Source organism: Oncorhynchus nerka, linkage group LG2 (genome assembly GCF_034236695.1).
Source record: "Oncorhynchus nerka isolate Pitt River linkage group LG2, Oner_Uvic_2.0, whole genome shotgun sequence".
In the NCBI taxonomy this organism is placed as follows: Eukaryota; Metazoa; Chordata; class Actinopteri; order Salmoniformes; family Salmonidae; genus Oncorhynchus; species Oncorhynchus nerka.
Window position 1 is genome coordinate 98,995,585 of NC_088397.1, and position 14,798 is coordinate 99,010,382.

General features: G+C 38.5%; 1 protein-coding gene across 1 annotated transcript; it reads left to right on the forward strand.

Moving 5' to 3' along the window:
* Positions 1-296: 296 nt before the first annotated feature.
* Positions 297-10,251, forward strand: il10 (interleukin 10). Its single transcript, XM_065004709.1, has 5 exons — positions 297-841; positions 2,882-2,941; positions 6,854-7,018; positions 8,145-8,207; positions 8,408-10,251. Exons 1-5 carry the CDS (start codon positions 671-673, stop codon positions 8,501-8,503), a joined length of 555 nt encoding a protein of 184 aa, XP_064860781.1. The 5' UTR covers positions 297-670; the 3' UTR covers positions 8,504-10,251.
* Positions 10,252-14,798: the final 4,547 nt, after the last annotated feature.

Consider the following 14,798-nt stretch of genomic DNA (forward strand, 5'->3'; position numbering starts at 1 on the left):
CTATACCAGGAATTCCATCTCTCTATTTCTGTCCAAGGTCTTCAAGACATGAGTGAGTGAATATGAAATGAGGAGGAAGGGAGGAGTGAGTTGTCTCTCATTACACACACAGAACTTTCCCTAACGCAATAAACATGTAAATGACTGAATATGTTGCATCATGAAACATCAAGTGTGAGGAGTTAACCCTCGTGCTGCCAGGAACTCCCTCCCCCTAACCCCCATCACATGACCAACTGTTCGCATCACAGAGGAAATAGGTGAGGTGTTTCTCAGGGTATAAATGATGAGGGGTTTAGGCCAGAGTACACATGCTCTCCTGTCTGCTCCTCAAGAGGACCACCAGAGGACAACCAGAACCAGCACACTCCAGTACCAGGAGACACCAGAACCAAAAATAGACTGCAGCACCAGTTGAGTGTGGAACCAATAGACTTGCAGCACCAGTTGAGTGTGGAACCAATAGACTTGCAGCACCAGTTGAGTGTGGAACCAATAGACTTGCAGCACCAGTTGAGTGTGGAACCAATAGACTTGCAGCACCAGTTGAGTGTGGAACCAATAGACTCCAGCACCAGTTGAGTGTGGAACCAATAGACTTGCAGCACCAGTTGAGTGTGGAACCAATCGACTGCAGCACCCGTTAAGTGTGGAACCAATAGACTCCAGGATGTCTCCCTGCTCTCTCCTCCTGTCCCTGCTGTTGGCTGCAGCGCTGCAGTGTGAGCATGCCCAGTGCAGACGTGTACCGTGCTCCGACCGCTGCTGCTCCTTCGTAGAGGGCTTCCCCGTCAGACTGAAGGAGCTCCGCACCGCCTTCTCCACCATCAGAGACTACTACGTAAGTACTCTATATATATACATTTATATTAATATACTACTTTATATGTGAAAATACTATATTACTACGTAAGTTCTCTCTCTCTGTACACTATACTACATATATAAGTACTACATATATACTATACTACTACCCTGATATACATGTGAAAATACTATATACTACTACCCTGATATACATGTGAAAATACTATACTACTACCCTCATATGTGAAAATACTATACTACTACCCTGATATATATGTGAAAATACTATACTACTACCCTGATATATATGTGAATATACTATACTACCACCCTCATATACATGTGAATATACTATACTACTACCCTCATATATATGTGAATATACTATACTACTACCCTCATATATATGTGAATATACTATACTACTACCCTGATATATATGTGAAAATACTATATTACTACCCTTATATATATGTGAATATACTATACTACCACCCTCATATACATGTGAATATACTATACTACTACCCTCATATATATGTGAATATACTATACTACTACCCTCATATATATGTGAAAATACTACCCTGATATATGTGAAAATACTATACTACTACCCTCATATATACTATACTACTACCCTCATATATATGTGAATATACTATACTACCACCCTCATATATATGTGAAAATACTATACTACTACCCTTATATATACTATACTACCACCCTCATATATATGTGAATATACTATACTACTACCCTTATATATATGTGAATATACTATACTACTACCCTCATATATATGTGAAAATACTATACTACTACCCTTATATGTGAATATACTATATTACTACGTAAGTCAAGGGCATAACTTTGTGTTGGATATTGGGGGTCACTTGGTTCCAGTGTCAACTCTCTTTAGGGGGGTCCGGGGGCATGCCCCCCATGATAGATAAATCTCTCTCTCTGTCTCTCTCTCTCTATATATATATATAGTGGTACAGAGAGGGCTCAGCTCTTTAGTCTCAATTCACTTAAATGCACCAAATACCCATTGAGGCATATTGTTTTTCTATCTATGGTAAAGCAGTGTGTCCTGGTGGAAATGACAGACAGACAACATGGTTCAATCTGCTTTGTCATCATTTTGGAGCGCAGCCATGTCTCCATGACAACCAAATTAAATCGGAATGCAGGCAACGACATTTTGTTACAGTCGGGCTTCAGGTCAAGCCAAGATGAGGAGTTGAACTGGTAGTTCCAATCTGTGCGTGATGTAAATTGCCGTGTAATGTGCTTTACCAGACAGACTGCCTTCTAAACTCTGATGACCTGTTGATCCTCTCCCTGTACCTCAACACGGACAGTGCTCTCCCTCTCTCTCTCTCTACTGACTGTCTCTGACCCCTGCCATGACAACCAAATGAAATCAGAATGCAGGCAACATCTGTTTTGTTATAGCACGAGGTAGTGATGGGACGACTGATACCTGGCGCTCAGATGCGGTTTTCAAAACACTGCTGATCCGAACACAATGTACCGATGTTTTGTCCGAAGCTTCGTTTGATCACGTGGTTGCAAAAATCCCATTGATTTTGCCGTGTGTTCCAGTGCTTTACTGTGATTCCAAGTTCCTTTCAAAACACCGACCTCTACTTGATACCGTACTTACAATGCAGTTATGATTCGTTCATGGAATGTCACCTGAAGCTCATCGGGTAGAGAGAAGATCTCGGGGACCAGAACACTCACTGACGACAAGGAATTGGGTCAAATCCAGGCAAGATATATTACCTTGAAGAAAAAAATCGTGACATCACACTTTCTGCGCATTGTTGTTCAAACCATTTGTTTAGTAAAGTAGAAGCTTCTGTCCAAAATAATGGAGTTTCAGTTTTTGAGCGTCTTGATGAATATTGTAAGAAGAAACGTAGATATATTAGCCTTCAGTGAGCATTTCACTGTACCGTTTACATCCACTATATCCTGTGCACGTGATGAACAGACTTTGATTTGATCCAAAACAAGCATCAGGAAACAGAGTCTAAACTGGGCTGTTTGTTTTCTGCAGGAGGCTAATGACGAGCTGGAGACATCCCTGCTGGACGAAGGGATTCTACACCACTTGAAGGTGAGTTCACATTATTCTGTCTATTCTAACAGCAGGATAGAGTTTCCCCCTGATGTAACGGGATGAGACACTCACATCAGCACCAGGATGCACGTCCAATCCATTCCTGAGTTACAAGTGACATGAATATTAAGAAACTACCCTGATGGCTATACTAGTTATATTGATGGCTATACTAGTTATATTGATGGCTATACTAGTTATACTGATGGCTATACTAGTTATACTGATGGCTATACTAGTTATATTGATGGCTATACTAGTTATACTGATGGCTATACTAGTTATACTGATGGCTATACTAGTTATACTGATGGCTATACTAGTTATACTGATGGCTATACTAGTTATATTGATGGCTATACTAGTTATACTGATGGCTATACTAGTTATATTGATGGCTATACTAGTTATATTGATGGCTATACTAGTTATACTGATGACTATACTAGTTATACTGATGGCTATACTAGTTATATTGATGGCTATACTAGTTATACTGATGGCTATACTAGTTATACTGATGGCTATACTAGTTATACTGATGGCTATACTAGTTATACTGATGGCTATACTAGTTATACTGATGGCTATACTAGTTATATTGATGGCTATACTAGTTATACTGATGGCTATACTAGTTATATTGATGGCTATACTAGTTATATTGATGGCTATACTAGTTATACTGATGGCTATACTAGTTATACTGATGGCTATACTAGTTATATTGATGGCTATACTAGTTATATTGATGGCTATACTAGTTATATTGATGGCTATACTATTTATACTGATGGCTATACTAGTTATACTGATGGCTATACTAGTTATACTGATGGCTATACTAGTTATACTGATGGCTATACTAGTTATACTGATGGCTATACTAGTTATACTGATGGCTATACTAGTTATATTGATGGCTATACTAGTTATACTGATGGCTATACTAGTTATATTGATGGCTATACTAGTTATATTGATGGCTATACTAGTTATACTGATGGCTATACTAGTTATATTGATGGCTATACTAGTTATACTGATGGCTATACTAGTTATACTGATGGCTATACTAGTTATATTGATGGCTATACTAGTTATATTGATGGCTATACTAGTTATATTGATGGCTATACTAGTTATATTGATGGCTATACTATTTATACTGATGGCTATACTAGTTATACTGATGGCTATACTAGTTATACTGATGGCTATACTAGTTATACTGATGGCTATACTAGTTATATTGATGGCTATACTAGTTATACTGATGGCTATACTAGTTATACTGATGGCTATACTAGTTATATTGATGGCTATACTAGTTATATTGATGGCTATACTAGTTATATTGATGGCTATACTAGTTATACTGATGGCTATACTAGTTATACTGATGGCTATACTAGTTATATTGATGGCTATACTAGTTATATTGATGGCTATACTAGTTATATTGATGGCTATACTATTTATACTGATGGCTATACTAGTTATACTGATGGCTATACTAGTTATACTGATGGCTATACTAGTTATACTGATGGCTATACTAGTTATACTGATGGCTATACTAGTTATACTGATGGCTATACTAGTTATACTGATGGCTATACTAGTTATATTGATGGCTATACTAGTTATACTGATGGCTATACTAGTTATATTGATGGCTATACTAGTTATATTGATGGCTATACTAGTTATACTGATGGCTATACTAGTTATATTGATGGCTATACTAGTTATACTGATGGCTATACTAGTTATACTGATGGCTATACTAGTTATATTGATGGCTATACTAGTTATATTGATGGCTATACTAGTTATATTGATGGCTATACTAGTTATATTGATGGCTATACTATTTATACTGATGGCTATACTAGTTATACTGATGGCTATACTAGTTATACTGATGGCTATACTAGTTATACTGATGGCTATACTAGTTATACTGATGGCTATACTAGTTATACTGATGGCTATACTAGTTATACTGATGGCTATACTAGTTATATTGATGGCTATACTAGTTATACTGATGGCTATACTAGTTATATTGATGGCTATACTAGTTATATTGATGGCTATACTAGTTATACTGATGGCTATACTAGTTATATTGATGGCTATACTAGTTATACTGATGGCTATACTAGTTATATTGATGGCTATACTAGTTATACTGATGGCTATACTAGTTATACTGATGGCTATACTAGTTATATTGATGGCTATACTAGTTATATTGATGGCTATACTAGTTATATTGATGGCTATACTAGTTATATTGATGGCTATACTAGTTATACTGATGGCTATACTAGTTATACTGATGGCTATACTAGTTATACTGATGGCTATACTAGTTATACTGATGGCTATACTAGTTATATTGATGGCTATACTAGTTATACTGATGGCTATACTAGTTATACTGATGGCTATACTAGTTATATTGATGGCTATACTAGTTATACTGATGGCTATACTAGTTATACTGATGGCTATACTAGTTATACTGATGGCTATACTAGTTATATTGATGGCTATACTAGTTATACTGATGGCTATACTAGTTATACTGATGGCTATACTAGTTATATTGATGGCTATACTAGTTATACTGATGGCTATACTAGTTATACTGATGGCTATACTAGTTATACTGATGGCTATACTAGTTATACTGATGGCTATACTAGTTATACTGATGGCTATACTAGTTATACTGATGGCTATACTAGTTATATTGATGGCTATACTAGTTATACTGATGGCTATACTAGTTATACTGATGGCTATACTAGTTATACTGATGGCTATACTAGTTATACTGATGGCTATACTAGTTATATTGATGGCTATACTAGTTATACTGATGGCTATACTAGTTATACTGATGGCTATACTAGTTATACTGATGGCTATACTAGTTATATTGATGGCTATACTAGTTATACTGATGGCTATACTAGTTATACTGATGGCTATACTAGTTATATTGATGGCTATACTAGTTATACTGATGGCTATACTAGTTATACTGATGATGCTATACTAGTTATACTGATGGCTATACTAGTTATACTGATGGCTATACTAGTTATACTGATGGCTATACTAGTTATACTGATGGCTATACTAGTTATACTGATGGCTATACTAGTTATACTGATGGCTATACTAGTTATATTGATGGCTATACTAGTTATACTGATGGCTATACTAGTTATATTGATGGCTATACTAGTTATACTGATGGCTATACTAGTTATACTGATGGCTATACTAGTTATACTGATGGCTATACTAGTTATACTGATGGCTATACTAGTTATACTGTAGTAGTTACATGCCAAATAGTCTTGATTTTATTAACATAGATTTTTGAAATCAACTTCCAATGTCGTCCGAGAGTTGCTGGATTGTTTCCTCAGTATAATTTCCTTATCTCTAGTTATGGTTTGTTATAATTTCCTTATCTCTAGTTATGGTTAGTTATAATTTCCTTATCTCTAGTTATGGTTAGTTATAATTTCCTTATCTCTAGTTACGGTTAGTTATAATTTCCTTATCTCTAGTTATGGTTAGTTATAATTTCCTTATCTCTAGTTACGGTTAGTTATAATTTCCTTATCTCTAGTTATGGTTAGTTATAATTTCCTTATCTCTAGTTAAAACTGATATTTGAAAATAAAAGAAACCTTAACTTGACAACAAATGAGATATTGGCAAAACAAACTAACAGTTAAAACTAAGTAAATATAAATAAACATATTTATTATTGGCACAATGAAGTCACAGTCAATTGTGTGGCGACAACGCTTTCTCAGAATCGTAGTTACTGTTCCTGTCTCTGTCAGTGTGATATTAATGACGTTGTTTCTTCATCAGAGCCCGGTGGGGTGTCACGCTATGGACAGCATCCTGAAGTTCTATCTCGACACGGTGTTGCCCACCGCCATGAACAACAGAACACAGAACAACAACGACTTTAAGTCTCCCATCGACTCCATCGGAAACATCTTCCACGAGCTGAAGAAAGAGATCGTCCAATGCGTAAGTAGACTGGCTCGATGCGTAGCCTGGCCCTATATAGTCCTATATAGTCTGGTCCTATATAGCCCTATATAGTCTGGTCCTATATAGTCTGGTCCTATATAGTCCTATATAGTCTGGTCCTATATAGTCTGGTCCTATATAGTCCTATATAGTCTGGTCCTATATAGTCCTATATAGTCTGGTCCTATATAGTCCTATATAGTCTGGTCCTATATAGTCCTATATAGTCTGGTCCTATATAGTCCTATATAGCCTGGCCCTATATAGTCTGGTCCTATATAGTCCTATATAGTCTGGTCCTATATAGTCCTATTTAGTCTGGTCCTATATAGTCTGGTCCTATATAGTCCTATATAGTCTGGTCCTATATAGTCCTATATAGTCTGGTCCTATATAGTCTGGTCCTATATAGTCTGGTCCTATATAGTCCTATATAGTCTGGTCCTATATAGTCTGGTCCTATATAGTCCTATATAGTCTGGTCATATATAGTCCTATTTAGTCTGGTCCTATATAGTCTGGTCCTATATAGTCCTATTTAGTCTGGTCCTATATAGTCTGGTCCTATATAGTCCTATTTAGTCTGGTCCTATATAGTCCTGTCCTATATAGTCTGGTCCTATATAGTCCTATATAGTCTGGTCCTATATAGTCTGGTCCTATATAGTCTGGTCCTATTTAGTCTGGTCCTATATCCTGTGAAAGTGTTCTGAGTGTATGATGTGAAAGTGTCTTGATGTGGTTTGGTTAAGGTCACAGGGATATTGTTGAGATGATATTTCCATGGTTGTGTTTCATGTCATTAAAGCTTTGTCAGGTTGTATGACATAGTAGCATATATAAACCTCGTCAGAAACCTCTGATTTAGGAGCCGGCCGGCGGTCTAACCCCAAAACACACAACACTGACACGGCTACTTCCTAACTTACACAGAGAGAGAGAGAGAGAGAGAGAGAGAGAGACAGAGAGAGAGAGAGAGAGAGAGAATGTGTGTTTTGTGTTCCCAGTGTACTTTTGCAGTAGCCAGCACTCTGCAACCAATACTTCTGCATGGTGCAACAGTATACTACTATAACAATCCTAATCTCTCTCTCTCTCTCTCTCTCTCTCTCTCTCTCTACAGAGGAACTACTTCTCCTGTAAGAAACCGTTTGACATCAACGAGTTCATCTCCTCGTATGAGAAGGTAAGTCTTCTTCAGCCTCAACCTCTCAATGAGGTGTGTGTGTGTGTGTGTGTGTGTGTGTGTGTGTGTGTGTGTGTGTGTGTGTGTGTGTGTGTGTGTGTGTGTGTGTGTGTGTGTGTGTGTGTGTGTGTGTGTGTGTGTGTGTGTGTGTGTGTGTGTTTTTTTCCTCTAACCTGAGTGTATGTTTTCTGTGTGTCTAGATGCAGGATAAGGGCCTGTATAAGGCAATGGGAGAGCTGGACCTACTCTTCAACTACATTGAGGAGTACCTGGTCTCTAAGAGACGCAAACACTGACCCCTGACCAATCAGAATTTGCCAGAGTTATGTGGCTAATCCTAACCTCTAATAACCTCCAAAGCCCAAACATCTGGGACTGTCTTTTTGTGGAAGACCATGAGACTGAAGTGTATGGGTCCTGAGGACCTTCTCTCTCTACGTTACTAGGCTAGTCTTTAGTCCTACTCTTCAGTTCTGAAAGAACACCTTGAAGAATAACTTCGGAGGACTTCATCAATATAATATATGGCATTTGCCTTTTATCCAAAGTGACTGAGAGCACTGCTGTCATACATGTTTGTATGGGTGGTATCCTCAGTGGGTAGCGAACCCTTGTTCCTGACCTGGGCTGAGCTTGCAAGCGCCACGCTCTACCGACTAAGCCACACAAGGACTTTCTCTTTAAAGTCCCTGAACCACATTTAGTCTCAGGTTAATCAAAACGTTTATTACTGAGTCATATTGACTGAAACATACTGCTGTAAAGTATTGCATCAAATTTGTTGCATTTTTTGTAATTTTATTTTTTTAGGGTTGACTTTCTGAACCTCCTTCCTTCCTTATAGTATAGTCATGATGTTAATCTAGCCACCATGTGGAGTAAGGAATCATGTGTTACTGTACATGTGGAGAAAACCAGTGAGAAGGGGAATCTACACATTCACCAGTGTGACAGAGAATGTACACCTTTAACATGTTTTAATATGTAATAATGAGTGTATTTACACATGACCAAGTTTACAACCTATTGAACCATTTAGTTATAGCTTACAGTATATTTACTACCAATATCAGTATTGATTTAAATTAAAAACCGTCCGTGAATCTCAGTGGAATACTGCACCACAATGTTTGATTAGTGTGGCTTGTGAAAAAAAGTGTGGCTACATAGGAATTATTTCATGATTATTTCGGACCACTACTCCTCCTAGTGGTCGTTTAATTTGGAAACGCCATTTAAGCTTTAGAATGTGCAGACTGGTTTGGAATAGTGTGCTTGCATACAACTATTTATACTTTTTTAAAACTATTGAACTTATTAAACTTCATCCACTTTCATGGAATTTCCTCGAAATTCTAAAACTTTCCTTTTGTTGAAAACACCCAACATTCTATTCACAATAAACAATGTAACTTTTAAGACAAATCAGCTACTTCGACCACATCCCAACAACGTTGACAATAACTTAGAGGGCTTCCAAGAGAAAAGCCCAGAGTGTTGCAAAGCTGTCATCAAGGCAAAGGATGGCTACTTTGAAGAATTTCAAATGTAAAATATATTTGTATTTATTTAACAGTTTTTTGGTTACTATATGATTCCGTATGTGTTATTTCATAGTTTTGATGTCTTCACTAATATTCTACAATGTAGAAAATAGTACAAATAAAGAAAAACCCTTGAGTGAGTAGGTGTGTCCAATCTTTTGACGGGTACTGTTGGTGTGCCTAAATATTTGTGAGGTTGAGTGTATTTTTGTTTAACCTTCATTTAACCAGGATAGTCTAGTTGAGATTTTAAAAAATCTATTTTTCAAGAGATTTTAACCAACTGTTTTTTTTTTTTTTAGCTACAATGTTTTTGTATTTATTTATGATTTTTTAAAAACTTTCTCTGTCCTGCAGTTTTAAAATAAAATATTTTACTTTGGAACCGTTTTTCTTTTAAACTTTAAAATATTTAAAAGCCTTTTAAGTGTAGATGATCAGTTTCACATTCTGTTGTAATGCTGCAGCGACGACAAAATAAAGATCTCTTCTGAATCTGATGTCCCATCCTGTGGTTCTTCTTCTTCTCTTGAAATAGCAGAACAGAACATTTTAATGAGATGTCTTTGGGTGTTGGATTCCCAAAGGCATACAAGTACAAACTCACCACCCTAGAACCCCACTTTTTACGCTACTGCTACTCTCTGTTCATCATATATGCATCGACACTTTAACCATATCTACATGTACATACTACCTCAATCAGCCTGACTAACCGGTGTCTGTATGTAGCCTCGATACTTTTACAGCCTCACTACTATACATTGCCTGTCTTTTTACTGTTGTTTTATTTCTTTACTTACCTATTGTTCACCTAACACCTTTTTTGCCCTATTGGTTAGAGCCTGTAAGTCAGCATTTCACTGTAAGGAAATACACCTGTTGTATTTAGCGAACGTGACAAACTTTTGATTTGAACTCTGAAACACATATGATTCTTTAGAAATCTGCTAAATAACATTCAAATGTAAAGACCATTTCAGTCAGCACAGGTTATTTCACAACTTCAGATACACATTTTTTTCTAACACTTACTGACTTGAGGCTTGACACCATGTACTAACCCTTAACCATAAGAGCAGATGCGAAGCTGTCCACACTCTAACCTCAAACATGACCCACATAGAAGACTTACCAGCAGGCAGCACACCTTTACCGGAACGACAACCATTCTGGCCTTACCTTGTTTGAATATACAAAATGAGACAATTGAAAGGAAAACGTGTTGAAACGAAACCTTAGTCTGCATATTTCGTCTGACTGATACGCTTCTACCTGTGGTTTTCATTCGAGGGTGATGCTGCTGCATTTCTGCAGAGAGAGAGAGAGAGAGACACGTGTGTGTGTGTGTGTGTGTGTGTGTATGTATGTGTGTGTGTGTGTGTATGTATGTGTGTGTGTATGTGTGTGTGTGTGTATGTATGTGTGTGTGTGTGTGTGTGTGTGTGTGTGTATGTGTGTGTGTGTGTTTGTATGTGTGTGTGTGTATGTGTGTATGTGTGTATGTATGTGTGTGTGTGTGTGTATGTATGTGTGTGTGTATGTGTGTGTGTGTGTATGTATGTGTGTGTGTGTGTGTGTGTGTGTGTGTGTATGTGTGTGTGTGTGTTTGTATGTGTGTGTGTGTATGTGTGTATGTGTGTATGTATGTGTGTGTGTGTGTGTGTGTGTGTGTGTGTGTGTGTATGTGTGTGTGTGTGTGTGTGTGTGTATTCTTGTAGCACACTGAAACTAGTCAGAGATATGTTAAGAGGAAATAGCAGTGCCGCTGTGTGACACTAATCTCTGAACGTGCATCAAGGCAGCAGTGAAACAGCCAGTCAGAATGGAACTTAAACCACCAAGTACTCACGCTCTGCTTATACCACCAAGCAATTCATGAACGCTATCTAGCTGAGAGCATCACCTGAAGATTAGAAGGCGTTGACTCATCTAGTGTACAGGGATAGGGTTAGATTAGAAGGTGTTGACTCATCTAGTGTACAGGGATAGGGTTAGATTAGAAGGTGTTGACTCATCTAGTGTACAGGGTTATCTAAGATAGACAAACAGGTGCGTTATGAGTGTCTGATTAGGATGTCGTGACCTGTGACAACTCAGAAATGGATTCTGCTTGCATCTCATTTAAAACTCCAACGAGAGTCATTCACAGGATACAGGGTACAGGGTACAGGGTACAGGGTTAAAAGGTGTTGACTAATCCAGGGTACAGGGTTAAAAGGTGTTGACTAATCCAGGGTACAGGGTACAGGGTTAAAAGGTGTTGACTAATCCAGGGTACAGGGTACAGGGTTAAAAGGTGTTGACTAATCCAGGGTACAGGGTACAGGATTAAAAGGTGTTGACTAATCCAGGGTACAGGGTACAGGGTTAAAAGGTGTTGACTAATCCAGGGTACAGGGTTAAAAGGTGTTGACTAATCCAGGGTACAGGGTACAGGGTTAAAAGGTGTTGACTAATCCAGGGTACAGGGTACAGGATTAAAAGGTGTTGACTAATCCAGGGTACAGGGTACAGGGTTAAAAGGTGTTGACTAATCCAGGGTACAGGGTTAAAAGGTGTTGACTAATCCAGGGTACAGGGTACAGGGTTAAAAGGTGTTGACTAATCCAGGGTACAGGGTTAAAAGGTGTTGACTAATCCAGGGTACAGGGTACAGGGTTAAAAGGTGTTGACTAATCCAGGGTACAGGGTACAGGGTTAAAAGGTGATGACTAATCCAGGGTACAGGGTTAAAAGGTGTTGACTAATCCAGGGTACAGGGTACAGGGTTAAAAGGTGTTGACTAATCCAGGGTACAGGGTTAAAAGGTGGTGACTAATCCAGGGTACAGGGTACAGGGTTAAAAGGTGTTGACTAATCCAGGGTACAGGGTTAAAAGGTGTTGACTAATCCAGGGTACAGGGTACAGGGTTAAAAGGTGTTGACTAATCCAGGGTACAGGGTTAAAAGGTGTTGACTAATCCAGGGTACAGGGTACAGGGTTAAAAGGTGTTGACTAATCCAGGGTACAGGGTTAAAAGGTGATGACTAATCCAGGGTACAGGGTTAAAAGGTGTTTACTAATCCAGGGTACAGGGTACAGGGTTAAAAGGTGTTGACTAATCCAGGGTACAGGGTTTGTATCAGTGTGCTGGTCTGCATGGTTGTCAGGAGAAATGCATTTGCATCCCAAATGGCACCCTAAATAATGCACTATGGATCCTGGTCTAAAGTAGTGCACTATATAGGGAACCCTGGTCTAAAGTAGTGCACTATATAGGGAACCCTGGTCTAAAGTAGTGCACTATATAGGGAACCCTGGTCTAAAGTAGTGCACTATGGATCCTGGTCTAAAGTAGTGCACTATATAGGGAACCCTGGTCTAAAGTAGTGCACTATGGATCCTGGTCTAAAGTAGTGCACTATATAGGGTGTCAATGAGCTTTTCCAAAACGTGGTCCTCACACTACACACACACACACAGTTGATTGAAATAATCAACTAATCATCGAGCTTTGATAATTTGAATCAGCTGTGTAGTGTGTGTGTGTGTGTGTGTGTGTGTGTGTGTGTGTGTGTGTGTGTGTGTGTGTGTGTGTGTGTGTGTGTGTGTGTGGGGGGGGCCAAAACAGGCACCGAGGACCGCTTGGAGTCCCGAGGACCGCTATTTTCGGAAACCCTGCAGTAACTGTAAAGAGCTGTTCTCTGTCACGGCAAAAACACCCTGATTAACAGCTATAGGTTTAAATACTACCAGATGCTGTGTCATTGGCAAATCCTATCTTTAGACAATATAAACATGCCAAACTCTTCAATGTAGTACAGTGAAATTAAGGTTAAAATTGCCTTATGTCACTTCATATCGAACTTTACCTTGAATAATTGAATCAAACTGCAGTGATGATGAATGATGGAGGGGGGGGGTGTTTCAGTTTTACTGTCTGTCTGTCTGTCTGTGTCTGTCTGTCTGTCTGTCTGTCTGGCACCTTCACGTCTGTCTGTCTGTCTGTCTGGTCTGTCTGTCTGTCTGGCACCTTCATGTCTGTCTGTCTGTCTGGCACCTTCATGTCTGTCTGTCTGTCTGTCTGTCACCTTCATGACTGTCTGTCTGTCTGTCTGTCTGGCACCTTCATGACTGTCTGTCTGTCTGTCTGTCTGGCACCTTCATGTCTGTCTGTCTGTCTGTCTGGCACCTTCATGTCTGTCTGTTCTGTCTGTCTGTCTGGCACCTTCATGACTGTCTGTCTGTCTGGCACCTTCATGACTGTCTGTCTGTCTGGCACCTTCATGTCTGTCTGTCTGTCTGGCACCTTCATGTCTGTCTGTCTGTCTGTCTGTCTGTCTGACTGTCTGTCTGTCTCTGTCAGAAAACTGACTAACATTCGTCTGTCTGTGTCATGTCAATAGGGACATACAGTGGGGCAAACAAGTATTTAGTCAGGCACCAATGGTGCAAGTTCTCCCACTTAAAAAGATGAGAGAGGCCTGTAATTTTCATCATAGGTTCACTTCAACTATAACAGACAAAATGAGAAGAAGAAAAAATACAGAAAATCACATTGTAGGATTTTTAATGAATTTATTTGCAAATTATGGTGGAAAATACTTTTTATATGAATCAAATAAAGTCAAATAAAATGTATTTATAATAAATAAATAATTAATATATATATATATAATTAATAAATAATAAAATGTATTTATATAGCCCTTCTTACATCAACTGATATCTCAAAGTTAGCTCACAGATTACTGCACCTGTACATAGCCCACCTATAATTTAGCCCAAACAACTACCTCTTTCCCAACTGTTCAAATGTTCATAAATGACCAACAGGAGATTAGAACAGAACATGGCCAAGATGTTCAAATGTTCATAAATGACCAGCATGGTTGAATAATAATAAGGCAGAACAGTTGAAACTGGAGCAGCAGCACAGCCAGGTGGACTGGGGATAGCAAGGAGTCATCATGTCAGGTAGTCCTGGGGCATGGTCCTAGGGCTCAGGTCCTCCGAGAGAGAGAAGGAGAGAATTAGAGAACGCACACTTAGATTCACACAGGA